The sequence below is a fragment of the Carex rostrata genome, chromosome 13 (assembly GCF_964058835.1).
Source record: "Carex rostrata chromosome 13, lpCarRost1.2, whole genome shotgun sequence".
NCBI classification, from domain to species: Eukaryota; Viridiplantae; Streptophyta; class Magnoliopsida; order Poales; family Cyperaceae; genus Carex; species Carex rostrata.
The window spans coordinates 9,005,538-9,018,459 of record NC_135930.1 but is presented as its reverse complement, the minus strand read 5'-3'; the positions used below and the strand labels follow the sequence as shown (position 1 = coordinate 9,018,459).

Below are 12,922 nucleotides of genomic sequence, written 5' to 3'. Positions count from 1 at the left end.
AGACAATGCTCCGTGTGAGAGTTTGCAGGTTCGAAATCCGAAAGAGACAATTCTTTGTAGATATTAAATAGTTGGGTGGCTTAACTCCCAATCTTTACTCAAAAAGTAATCAGATACGAAGCCACTCACCATGAATGAATTGACCTTCATTCATTTTCAACATGTTCGTAGTTTGATATAATGTTACTATATAATTCATAATATATACTATGAACATTACAAATTTAGCTCTCATATTTTTTATGAAAAATTTATATTATTAGCTTTCCATGGGAGATTGGTTTAGTCTGAAAGGCATGCTTAAAAAAATGAGAAAACATCTAGCTTTCATATTATTTTGAATAATTTGGTCAGAACTGAACAATCACATCATTATAATTAAACTAAGTTTAGTCCAATTAAAATATAATTAATACAACTACTTGAACATTTGCTGTAGTTGACATTAAACTGCCCACTAGAAGTATAAAAAAGTCACGTTGTGATTTGACACGTCAACTGTACTTTATGATTTTGGCACAACATGCATATTGTTCACGTGACGTGACTTACATATAGCGGGCCATGACCATTTTTTGGGATAATTAACGCAATACACAAACTAGTTTGATTATGACACAACATAAAACATGATGAAGTGTAACTAAACGTGACCAATAACATAAAAATATATCATTATTTATCTGAAATAACAATTCAAATTCCGAACAATATATTTATTTTCTTATACATACGTTTGTTTAACAACATTGTTTGTTTAATTTACAATTATTTACAAACTTTTTCTTATTTTTGATTTTTTTTTCTATTTTTTCTAACTTAAAATTAAAAGAAATATTAAGCGTGATCAAATCACATGGCATGACTATAAAAATGATTAATTCAATCAGTCATAATAAAAGATTAAGTAATTTACCAAATTCTTGATAAACAAATCCAGCCCAACTTGATATCCAAACAACATCAGATCAAATCTAACAGCTCCAGAACTCGTTGGATCAAACTCACGTCCTTCCCTCGGAGCAGCACCAAAGCTTAGTTTCGCCTCCCGGCTTCCTAATCCTCGCTGAAGCCTAAACCACAATGTGTACCATTCGCTCTCAGGCTCTCAGCTAAAACCCTAGTTTTAATGAAATGGAGATTAAAACCTCCGTCTTAGACATACCGCTCCAGAATCCTCCCGGCGAGGAATTCTCTGCCGCCGATCTGACGTGGAGCAAGTTTGCTACTTCGGAGGACCATGCCGATGACGTGGCGCTCATCCCTTATGGCCGCATCGAAGCTTTTATCAGCGGAGAGTGCAATATTGCGGAGTTTCCGACGAGATTTCACATTGAGAGGGGGAGGAAAAGGGAGCGGGGAAGCTTGAAAAAGTATAAGAGCGATGATTATCTCCTTTACCGAATGTAAGGCTTGACTGATAAAAAATTGTGATTCATTGCGTTTCGTTTAATTGATCCAACGTAGGGGCTAATTCATCCTAAAGAGTATCTTCCAGGCGGAATTGCAAATTTAAGGTGCTTCAGAATTTGTGTATCACTATTTATCAGTCAGTAACAATACCTTGTAGCATGGTCAATCCTGGCTACTGAATCACTCAAGTGCTGATTTTGGTACATATTGGTGTTCTATCATGTTCAGTGATGTTTAGAATTAGTACATGCTGGTATGGCTTGGTATAATAAAGGTAAATACTGAAGGTGCCTGCTGGGCTATGTTATTTGATTTTAAGTCATGGAAAATGCTTACATATTTATCTTTTTTTGATATAAGTGTAAATGGGCATCATGGAATGCTTATTACCTCAATCAACTTGTAATTTTTGTCTAATTTGTCTCTCTCCATGGAGAGCTCTAGAAAGCCTTTTATGGCTGGAACAAAGACACCAATACCGCCACTTACTTTAAACCCAAATTTCTATATTTCCGTAGGTACTGGTGCTCATTTGGTCCTGAGAACTATGGTGAGGGAGGTAGCCCCCTCCCAAGCCGGCGATACAGGCTCAATACAAGAAATCGTGCAGCTCGGCCCCAATCGATGCGTGGATGCATGTGCCATTTCACAGTCAAGCGCCTCTACGCACGCCCCTCAATAGCTCTAATAATATATCATGAGAGGCGACATGTCAACAAGGCAGGCTTTGTGTGCCATGGCCCTCTTGACAGAGATGCAATTGGTCCTGGTGCGAAGAAGCTCCCTTACATATGCAGTGAGATTCAGCAGCAGACCATGTCATTGATGTATCTTGGGATTCCTGAAGAGAATGTGTTGCAGACGCATATTGAAGGGATACAACGGTATCTCTTTTTTGGTCAAAGTCAAAGTTATGATAGAATTCTATAGAAACCGTAAAGTCGAACAAAATCAACAATGCATTTTAGACAAGTGGCAATATTCTATGATATATTTGGCTATTTCATAAATACATTGTATTATCAGGACAGTAACAGAACAATTGTTGTCTCTGTATAGTTTTCAAAAAATAATAAATACTAGATCAGCCAAAGGAATTAACTTTTTCCTGATTTCTGAAATACTTATTCAGATTTTTTTAAATGAAGTGAACACAACTAATACTTGTTTGGTGGTTAATACTACCATTATTTATTATATCTAGTGAGGATGACAATACTACCATTAATTGAGATGAAACCATGGAATTGTAGGTACTGTGGACTTGACCAAAGAGTAGATTCATTAGCATCACAGTATGTGCAGAAGCTGGGGATGATCATAAAACGGTCGACACATGAGCTGGACCTGGATGACCAGGCAAGTGTCAGGATGTGGGTTGAGAGGAACAAGAAGTCGGTTTTCTTCTATCAGGACTCAACTGAGTCGGATCCCTTTATTCTCGGAATCCAAACCGAATGGCAGCTACAACAAATGATTCGGTTTGGGCATCAAAGTCTTTTGGCGTGTGACTCTTCGTTCGGGATAAGCAAGCTAAAGGTATTTTGTGTTCTGTGGTTAGCAGAAGAATGCAGTGAGAAAAATTTGCTGCAAGGGTTTGCCTGGCTATTATGGGACCATGCTGTTTTTGGAATAACCAACTCAAGATTAAATTGCTGAAACAGTAAAGTGCAGTAATTAAAGCACAAGTTGTTGATATTTGTAACCTTGGTATTAGTGTCATTTTAAATAGGATATTTTGTATTTGTTGGTCATGGTCTGTATCATCTTTAATAATGTGATATGTATTTGTGCAAAAATCAGCATATGTCTTGTTTGGCATGGAGTTGAAGAAGCCAGTATTCACTACTGCGAATTTTGTCACTTACTGTTGCCTTTATAACCTGTGGCAGATGTATGAGTGCTGATCTTTCAAAAGAAAAAAAAAAACACTTCAGAGGGCTGCCAATTTGGTGCTTTTGGACCTAAACTATAGTTTGAGGTTACACCTCGGTTGCTCTCAGTCAAACATAAAAATGGTTAATGAAACAAATGTACAATCTTAATTTCCAGCTGATGCAATTTCTTATCATCTGTGACCATACCTGACCGGTGTTGTATTTATACAGACAACTTATAACAAGCTCTTGTAAGATGAGCTTCTTTATACTTCTATAGTTAGCTATAATTGAATTGTGCTCTTTATGCAGTATCCTCTTTACACACTTCTTGTGTTTGATTCGAGAAATCATGCACTCCCTGTCGCATGGATTGTAAGTAGATCCATCTCTAAGCATGATGTTAGTAAATGGATGAAAGCACTTGTTGATAGAGTCCAAGCATCTGATGCTAGCTGGAGAGCTGGGAGCTTTATTATTGATGATCCTTCATCAGAACTCGACCCTGTCAGGTAATATTATCATTCTTTTTCGTTTAATTATACACCAAATCTTGCCTCATTAATTTTATGATTTTTAGAACTCTTGCTCCATATGTATTTTCAATAGCACCAAATTTTGGGCCAAATATGATGCAAGAAAAAGACTATACTGGCCCCCCCCCCCTCCACACACACACAATTAAACCCCCCACCCACTCGGTTTTTTTTATTTATTTTTCATATTGAGGGCTTAGTACACATATTGAGAACTGAAAATGAAGCATTGAGGTTTCTTAGCTTGATTTTAGTTCATGTTGAACAATATATTCACAGAGGCATACTGATCTATGTCTTCCATTTCTTCTGTGCAATAATTTTGAAACATGTTGGGTTGTACCTTCAAAAACATGGGAAATGTTGGGTGTTATTTGCAACTACCATTAATAGCTAGTGTTGCATAAGACCTGTGAACCTTATTCCTCTTGATTTCCTTACAATTATGAAAAGATTATTATTTTTTTATTTAGTTTAATATGGAGTTCTTTGTCATTGACACTCCAATTGTATTATTTTTCTCTCAGAGAGTTATTTGCATGCTCCATATTGTTTTCTTTGTGGCGCATTCGTCGGTCGTGGCTCAAGAACATACTAAAAAGATGTGTGAATAGAGAGGTTCAGTGTGAAATTTTCAGACGCCTCGGGGAAGTTATGTACAGTATCTGGAGCGAGGAGACTGATCCGATGGCAATTTTACAAGAATTGTTTCAAGACTTTGTTGATCAGACGGTTTTTGTGCAATATTTCAAGTCATTTTGGGTCCCCAAAATAGGTACAGTTTTCGCTGAATGTTGAAGCTAGGTTACCAATACTCTTACCTGTCAGGTCAGGGGTCCTGTATGGTACTGTTTTATGCTAGGTAGTAGAGGCCCCTGCTTTGTGCAATCTGTATCTCTTATTCATGTGAAAGAATTTCATGAAGTTTTGACCAGATAACAAATTGTGAATAATGGAGATAAAACCTACTAGTCTTGCTAGACCAGATTTGTTCTGAACTATTATACAACCATTTTTAATAGCACCCAATTAATGCACCAGCAATCTTGTATTATAACATTGTCAAATTATCAAAAACATCTTCAACTTTAGTACTTTTCAAGATTACTCTATATCATTACCATGAGTGTAAAATGAAAAGATAAACAATATCTCAGTTAATTTTATCAAGACTCTGATGACCCCTCTTTTCTTTAGGAATGTGGCTCGAGTCCATCAAGAGCCTCCCTCTATCAAGCCAGGAATCATGTGGTGCAATTGAAGGCTACCACTTGAAACTTAAACTAAAAGCATATGATGATTCCAGCCTCAACTCGCTCCAGCGTGTTGACTGGCTGGTCCACAAGCTAACTACCGAGCTTCACTCGAGTTACTGGCTTGATCTCTATTCTGACGAGAGTGGCTCTTTCCCTGAGGTCAAAGAAGGCTATGTCAACTCGACCTCATGGTTCCGGGCATTAAAAATACCTGACAATGCTGTCATATTTGAGTATGATATTGCGAAGGTCTTGAGCCAAAAGGATGACAGAACATGCTACCACACTATCTGGAATCCAGGCTCAGAATTCTCCCTGTGCGACTGTAAGTGGGCCATGCAGGCAAACCTCTGCAAGCATGTTATAAAGGTGAACATGGTTTGCCAGGAGAAAAAGGAGGCGACTAGTTCGTTGTCATACCAATCGTTTCAGAGGGTCATAGGTGAGATTTTGAGGAAGCCATTGGATGACTCGGTTTCACTTGATCTGGCCATGGCCTGGGTGGCCCAGGTGCAGGAGAAAGTGGGAAGGATGACTGAGTTTGCTACCTCGGGTGATGTGGCTGGTGTGGCTAATGGTTTGCCGATAAAATGGGGAAGTAAAAAGGGAAGGTCATTTGATGGTGCGATTTCTCTTCCTACTGGCAGTGTGCAGAGGGGTGGTGGGTCGAAGAAGAAGAATAGAAAAAGGAGGCGAATTACCCGGCTTAGAGGTGTGTAACATATCTTCATCAGAACTCTACGTGTTTATAATTTCTTATTTGGAGGTGGATATAGCAGTAGATAGTTTTTGTGTTGTTTCTTGATCCTTTAGATTGTCAATATTGCTATATGTTTTCAAGAATATTTATAATTATTTAAAGGAATTTAGGTTTTATTTTTTAACTTGAATCTATTAGTGCTGTCTTGGATCATGCATAGTCATCTCTTTATTATTTTTTATGGCAACTTGTGCCAATGTTCTCTGTAACTCTGTTCAATCATGAGATATTTCTAGACAATTGTTTGCCCTTTACAGTGGGTGAGTTTAAATTTCTCTTCCTGTATAGTTCCAAAAACACATTTTGGGTAGATAGCTTTGTGGGAATTAACACAAGTGGCCAGGGTCATGGAACCGAATGGTTTTCTTGCATAACTTCTGCAATAATGGTGCATTTATACAAAAGGAATGGTGCATTTGTACAAAATTGTTCACTTCTCATGACAAGTTGTTATTCTAAATTAATCGATGTTTTAGACTGGTAATAATGCTGCATTTGTACAAAATAATTTATGACGAAAGTTTATCATATGGAAGCATGTTATCATAAATTCATAACAAATTAACAATAATAAGACAGATGCATTCTTACTGTTGTAGAATGAAATTAGTTCAATGGCACCTTTAAAAACAAATTACTATGATAATTGAGATAATACAACAATATGCACTATAAAGTAAAAAGAACAAAAAAATAAATTACATACAAATTGAAAACAATATATGAATAGGAAATTGAACAATATTATAAAAGAACGTGTGTGGAAGAAAGAAGAAAATTTCAGATTAAACATCACTCGTATGAAAACTTGAACATCAAATCCCACCAGTTTCAAGGTAGGAGCTTCAATGGCCGAATCATAGCATTGTCCTCGTGATCTAATATCTGCAAAATAATCATATTATTTTTATCAGCTTAGTTATCATGACGCAATTTTAATTAGCTGTCACAGTTCCTAACCGCGACTTGCTCAATGCGAAACTGCTGAATGCCCTTAAACCTGTCCATCTAAACAAATTTCTGGTTTTTCTGGTAAAACACAATATATCAGACTCATCTATCACATTAACCCTGAAAGTCTACAAATATCAATGATTCAATGAATAAATATTTCAATTCGGATGATAGGTAAATTTAGATGATAATAAAAGAAAAATGAACTGATTAAAATAAATCATTTGCCAAAAAATAATGATGTACTAACATGGCAGTGATAGACGTATCCTGGTTCTGCTGTCGCATCAAAAGGGTATGTCTGGTTTGTATCAACAATCTTGAATGCAACCACGATGCTTGTCATATAACCCGGCTCAATCTTCACCACATTTTTCCATGTTTTCTCATAATCTGGTAGAGGTAAAGTCTTCCCTACTGCATGATCCGTCACATTACAGTTGACTGCATCATTCAATTGGGTCATACAATCGAAAAATTGTTGATACCCCACAAGCTCGGTAACATTTATGGCTTGCATCATTCCCAAGTGAACATGTAACGGATGGTTGTCAGGTGTTAAATTAATCACATGCCACAATTCGGTGGAACCAGATTTGGGAGTCTCTGTTGCTGGATCCTCAAGTCGCAACCCGTTGATATATAGGTGGGTTGGTTCCCCTGATTGGGTTGTGGACTCGTACAATACGATGTACCTAGTTTTTGTGCTTGGTTCAGGCATTGTAACATTGGCATAGCTGACCTCTTTCTTTGGTATTGTTGATTTGTCGGTCACTTTCTCACCATTAATGTGAAATATCATGACTTTGCTGAGCGGTGTACCAACTGTAGCTGTGCCGTTAGGGAAAGGGTATGGCGCCGAATTGAGAAGCTCAATGCAGGGTGTAGTTGAGTTGCTAAAGTCGATAACCACATCAGCAATCTCAGCTGGGCTTAACACAAGGGTCGTAGTTTCAATTGGAGCTGCTAAATAGGAAGCATCAGATCCAATAACACAGAAGAGGAGACCGTTTGAGAGGGAGAGGTTGAGGTATCGTGCATTACTGGCATTTAAGATGCGGAAGCGGTACCGCCGACGTGCTACATTTAAGAATGGCCAGGCCTTGCCGTTAACAGTGATGGCCTCGCCAAAGTATTCAGGCTGCCACTGGGGATGGATTTCAGGGACGTTACCGGTGGAGTTCATGTAGAGGGTGCCGTCAGTATTGAAACTACGGTCTGCAATAATGAGGTGGAGATTCTCGGCATCACAGGGAAGACCCATGGGGTTATCGATCTGAGGTTTCTCTATGATGTAGGCACCGAGCAGGCCCGCCAGGAGGTTGGCACGAGTGAGACCCAGGGCATGGTCATGGTACCTGTTAACATATGTTATTAAAATCATTACCCCCACAAGAATCTCTATAATATTCATGGGAGGGTGGGGCTGAAGACAAATAATTGGACTCATCTCATAATCCATTCTATTTTTATTGTCACCTTAATTTGGATAAATATTAACTTGTTCCTTTGTTTTGATTCTAGGATTATAAGTACTTTGGACTGAAATTAATCAGGTTATGGTATTGACCAAATTATAAACGACCTTCCTTTAGTTTTTTTTTTTTTTTTTTTGACAAAAGTGGTATTTTATCACCGGTTTCATTACGAAACGAAAGAGTTCATACAACAGGTCCAAAATAAAGCGCTAGCATATAATCCATCGACACCTAACAACCAAAAAAGTCTAACCACAAATCATTGACCTTTCTTTAGTTCTTTTCCTTAATTCCTCACTTCTAATTCTTAACACACACAAACCTTATTATACAATTAAGTATTGCTTGATAAACCCTAAGACAGGCTACCAGGATTAGAAAATGATCTTGAAAAGGTTAACCAATAATAAGTAATGTACCAGAGATTGCCAGGAGGCTGAATGTTAGGGTACTTGTAGGTTGTTTGGGTCCACATAAGGCCAACTTCTTTATAGTCACGAGTAAACCATGCGAAGGCACTGCCATCGGATTGTGGGGGATGGACACTGCCGTGCAAGTGGACGACAGTTGGCACGCCTCCCATGGTCGGGATGGCAGTATGGATAGTGTTATCTGTAGGGAGAATGTGTTGGTCGGGAAGATGATTTTCCCACTTGACATATAACGGAACACCTTGCCGAGCAATAATGGTAGGGCCGGGAAAGGTAGCTGTTTCAGCTGATAAGCCATATGCAAAGACAGGTGTTGGAGGGAGGTCTCGGTGAAATTTCTACAAACAAGAGAAAAAATATGTTAGGATAAAAATCATTGCCACAAACAAATTCCTGACATTCACTTTCTCTTTTATCTCATTTATCATTGTCGTTTCCACTCAACTTTAATACACTACTACTTGGCGAAACACTTTGACCAAGAGTCTCATTTTGCTGGTTTAGTCTTTTTTTTTTTGTTATGAATAGGAGGACATGGATTATGAAAAATGAAAGGATATAAAAGATTACCCATTTGGTTTGATACATGCCGATAGTGAGGTTGACTGAGAACGGCTCTCCACTCCTCATAGAGTAGCCATAGATGGTGGGCATCTGAGGCAGTGGATCCACATACATTTGCAATGAAGCTGTTACTTGTTGTAGCACCTGTTGCGTCACTGGCGTAGTACCGGAAGTAGACGTCTGTGCCTCCATAACAGTCATGGCTGCTGCCATGAAAACCAGCATCACATGTAGTTTCATCGAGTAAGTCATTTCTATCTGCAAATGTTTAATTGTCAGTACTATACTTTGATTATTGGTTTGCTAACTACATGATGACCAAGTTCCATGATAGTTCCCTTCTTTATTTTTCCCCTCGAATGCTAGCTGACTTTTACTAGAATGGGGAAGAAATCACATTTCTACATGACTAGCTAGTTTAGTTTCAATTGCAAGTCTAATGATTTTCCTACATGTTAATTTTAGATGTGCATAGCGGTTTGTTTAGGTAGGATTTGGTCTTTAGAAACTGTAGGCATATCCAATGCGGAGAAAAGCCTTTTCCCGCCACACCGAAACAAAAATATACCGCCCAAATTTCATGCATGATATAGAACCAAAACATAAGCTAGAGTGTTGTTTCTCCAATATGATATAACTACCAAGTAAAATAGAGGTAGCATGAATAAACGTGCATGCACGTGTCACATAAAGACCTCAGATCTAAAAATTAAGTAGATATATATCTCATGGAGACCAGACAATAAACTTTACCTTAGGAAATTGGAAGGGGATTACAACATATGCAGAGAAGATTAAGTGATGTTGTGATGATTGATGAAATGCTTGTGGCGGGCACAAGCCTTCTTATATAGACAAACATGCTGAGTGTGGAGAGAGCACAAACTGAGCTGTCAATAATATCATAATCAAATAATAACTTACACGCGATTCCATATCAACATACAACGTGACACATGTGATACCTAATTATGTTGATATGGAATATATCGCGATTCCACATCCATTGATTATATATATATTGAGCGACTTATGATAGACTAATTAGATTAAGATTTAACATATATATCCACTTGTCAACCAATTATAAAGTTCGAGAAGAAGGTCAATTATCAACCTTTGGCTCCCATTATAGTCACAAATATTTTTATCAATTACAATTCAGAATCTAATTAATTTCAAATAAAAAAAATGCGGAAGCCGTTCATTTTAAAAAAAAAATATAATACGTTAACAATCAAAATTGAAGAATTCGATTTTTTATTTTGGGTACATGATCGATCGAAAATAAAATAAATGAACGGTCTGTTATGATCGACTAATTATAACCGTAATCAATTGGTAAAAGGGCAATAAGCTCTCGTCAATTGGTACAAGAGCAGCATATATATATATATATATATATATATATATATATAAAAGGAGGATGGACAAGCCTTTTAATCATTTTTTTTCCTTTTTGCTTAGGGAACGACTAACAGTACCCCCATATCAGTCCCCTAAACGTCCTCCGCACTAAAAGACAAACAACTTTCGACAGGGGACCACTAACTGACTCCAACATCTGATATGGGGGTATTTATACTCTGAGTTAATAGTCAAAACGTATAGTATTCATACCTACGAATGTATAGTATTCATACTTATTATCAGAACCATTCGTCATATGTAAACACAAACTGGAGGGGACCAGTAACGACCAGGGGGATCGCTGACGTCTTGTGACAGCCTGGATTGGGGACCGCAACCGTCTGAAAACGACATTTGCCAAGATTGGAGACCACTACAGCGAATCTATATATTATTCATATCTAACTAAAGAAGTATTCATATCTAAACAAATGAAGTATTCATTCTGACGATTACGAAATATTCATACATGTTTGAAATAATTTATACAATTCAAAATTCAAAGTCAGACATTTCTTCTTGAACACCTCTTCTAAGAAATATTCATATCTAACTAATGAAGTATTCATATATATTTGAAATAATTTATACAATTCAAAGTCAGACCCTTCTTCTTGAACACCTCTTCTAAGAAATATTTATATCTAATAACATGAATGCATATCTAACAAACGAAGTATTCATATCTAATAAATGAAGTATTCATACATGTTCGAAATAATTTATACAATTCAAAATTCAAAAGTCAGATCCATCTCTCTCACCTCACCTCTTCCAATAAGTATTCATATCTAACATGAAGTATGCATATCTAACAAATGAAGTATTCATATCTAACTAATAAAGTATTCATATGTTCCACTGTGACAACCTTCGCTGGGCTAGCATGGACCCCCTCCAATGGTGCACCATGCTCTCCCCGTCGAATCTTGACAGTGCACCACTCTCTCCTCGTCGGATCTCGACGGTGCACCACGCTCTCCTCGCCGGATCTTGACGGTGCACCACGCCGAGAAAGAGAAGAGGCGGAGGCCGTGAAGGACGTGAAGAGGCGGAGGCCGTGAAGAGCGTGAATATGATTTTGCTTTTTTGTTGATCGGGTGAGAGAGAGGAGTCAAACACAGTTGACTTTGCATATTAATGACAATAGGTTGTTAAGGGGACTAATAGGGGACTAATCAGTGGGGACTAAAATCTTTACTCTTTTGCTTAAACCAACCCCTAAGGCGAATCTAAAATCTAAATCAAATGCCTAAACGGTGATTTCAAATATGCCCAAATAGTAAAAATAAAGGGACGTTGTAAGTATACGTGACCATGTGCCGTGTCGTGTCAAAATTTTGAAAGATGACCACGTCGCGTGAATGGTCACTGCAGACATGCGAGTCACAACACGTGACCAGCACGTGTGAAATGTCATGCCGTGATGGAACCATATTGTGCTGTGATTGAATCGTGTTGTGTCTTGACGTATCTGGTCACGTCGTGAGTTTTTTAGATTCTTATTTGTTTTTCTACTCTAATTCGTCAGGAGAAAAATAAATTATACTCTTATTAGTATTTTGTGACTACCCCTGACCAGAATCCTGGATCCACCCCTGTAAATGCCCCATATTCAATCTCCGGTCAAATATCCCAACTAACGACTTTTGATCATGACCACCTACTAGAAGGTCTCTAGTGCTGTGACACCCCCAATCCGGAGGTGCGACAATTCTGTCTCGTCTATTTACCATAACAATACACGTAACACAAGGCATAAATCTTTTTATGCATTGCCAATAACATCCATTATTTTTTTTAACATCCCAATTTATTTACAATAATTATCTAACATTTTATTGTGGATGATGCTAGAGATATACTCTTTGCACCCTGTTAGATATAATAAATTCAAATCCCATACCTTTAGGTGATCCTGCTGTTAATTATAACTCGTAAGCATTTATCTGACTTCGCATAATGAACCTGTAACCCACAAGGAGAAACGAGTGAGAAATAATAAATTATTTCTCAGTGCTGATTGCCACTCAGATTATTGGATTCAAAAGAAATTCATATTCAGAATGAAATCACCGCATGAGAAATAAACAATTCATTTCATAATAACGAATGCAAATGCTCAATAACAATATCCAATCAAACAATAAAAATTACATAAATAAATCATAAATCTAAGAATCTTACCAGAATAAATGATTTGGGTTAAAATATTTAAACCATATAGTCTAGTAACGTTTATG

The 12,922-nt window shown here is 37.5% G+C and overlaps 2 protein-coding genes across 2 annotated transcripts; one reads left to right on the top strand and one right to left on the bottom strand.

The window, feature by feature from the left end:
• The first annotated feature begins 951 nt into the window (after positions 1–951).
• Positions 952–6,020, top strand: LOC144564047 (SWIM zinc finger family protein). Its single transcript, XM_078313544.1, has 6 exons — positions 952–1,406; positions 1,932–2,297; positions 2,667–2,952; positions 3,603–3,802; positions 4,354–4,601; positions 5,024–6,020. The coding sequence occupies exons 1-6, from the start codon at positions 1,135–1,137 to the stop codon at positions 5,800–5,802; spliced, it is 2,151 nt and encodes a 716-aa protein (XP_078169670.1). The 5' UTR covers positions 952–1,134; the 3' UTR covers positions 5,803–6,020.
• Positions 6,021–6,572: 552 nt separating this feature from the next.
• Positions 6,573–9,523, bottom strand: LOC144564484 (multicopper oxidase LPR1 homolog 4-like). The gene is made up of 4 exons (XM_078314081.1): positions 9,276–9,523; positions 8,694–9,043; positions 7,047–8,154; positions 6,573–6,727 (listed from the first exon to the last, which is right to left on the bottom strand). The coding sequence occupies exons 1-4, from the start codon at positions 9,519–9,521 to the stop codon at positions 6,674–6,676; spliced, it is 1,758 nt and encodes a 585-aa protein (XP_078170207.1). The 5' UTR covers positions 9,522–9,523; the 3' UTR covers positions 6,573–6,673.
• Positions 9,524–12,922: the final 3,399 nt, after the last annotated feature.

Coding starts and splice junctions, on each gene's coding strand:
- LOC144564047 (XM_078313544.1), top strand. CDS start 1,135: ATGGAGATTAAAACCTCCGTCTTAGACATACCGCTCCAGAATCCTCCC. Junction 2,953..3,602: donor TCGGGATAAGCAAGCTAAAG/GTATTTTGTGTT, acceptor CTCTTTATGCAG/TATCCTCTTTACACACTTCT. Junction 3,803..4,353: donor TCAGAACTCGACCCTGTCAG/GTAATATTATCA, acceptor TTTTTCTCTCAG/AGAGTTATTTGCATGCTCCA.
- LOC144564484 (XM_078314081.1), bottom strand. CDS start 9,521: ATGACTTACTCGATGAAACTACATGTGATGCTGGTTTTCATGGCAGCA. Junction 9,044..9,275: donor GCATGTATCAAACCAAATGG/GTAATCTTTTAT, acceptor TCTTGTTTGTAG/AAATTTCACCGAGACCTCCC. Junction 8,155..8,693: donor CAGCCTCCTGGCAATCTCTG/GTACATTACTTA, acceptor ATATGTTAACAG/GTACCATGACCATGCCCTGG.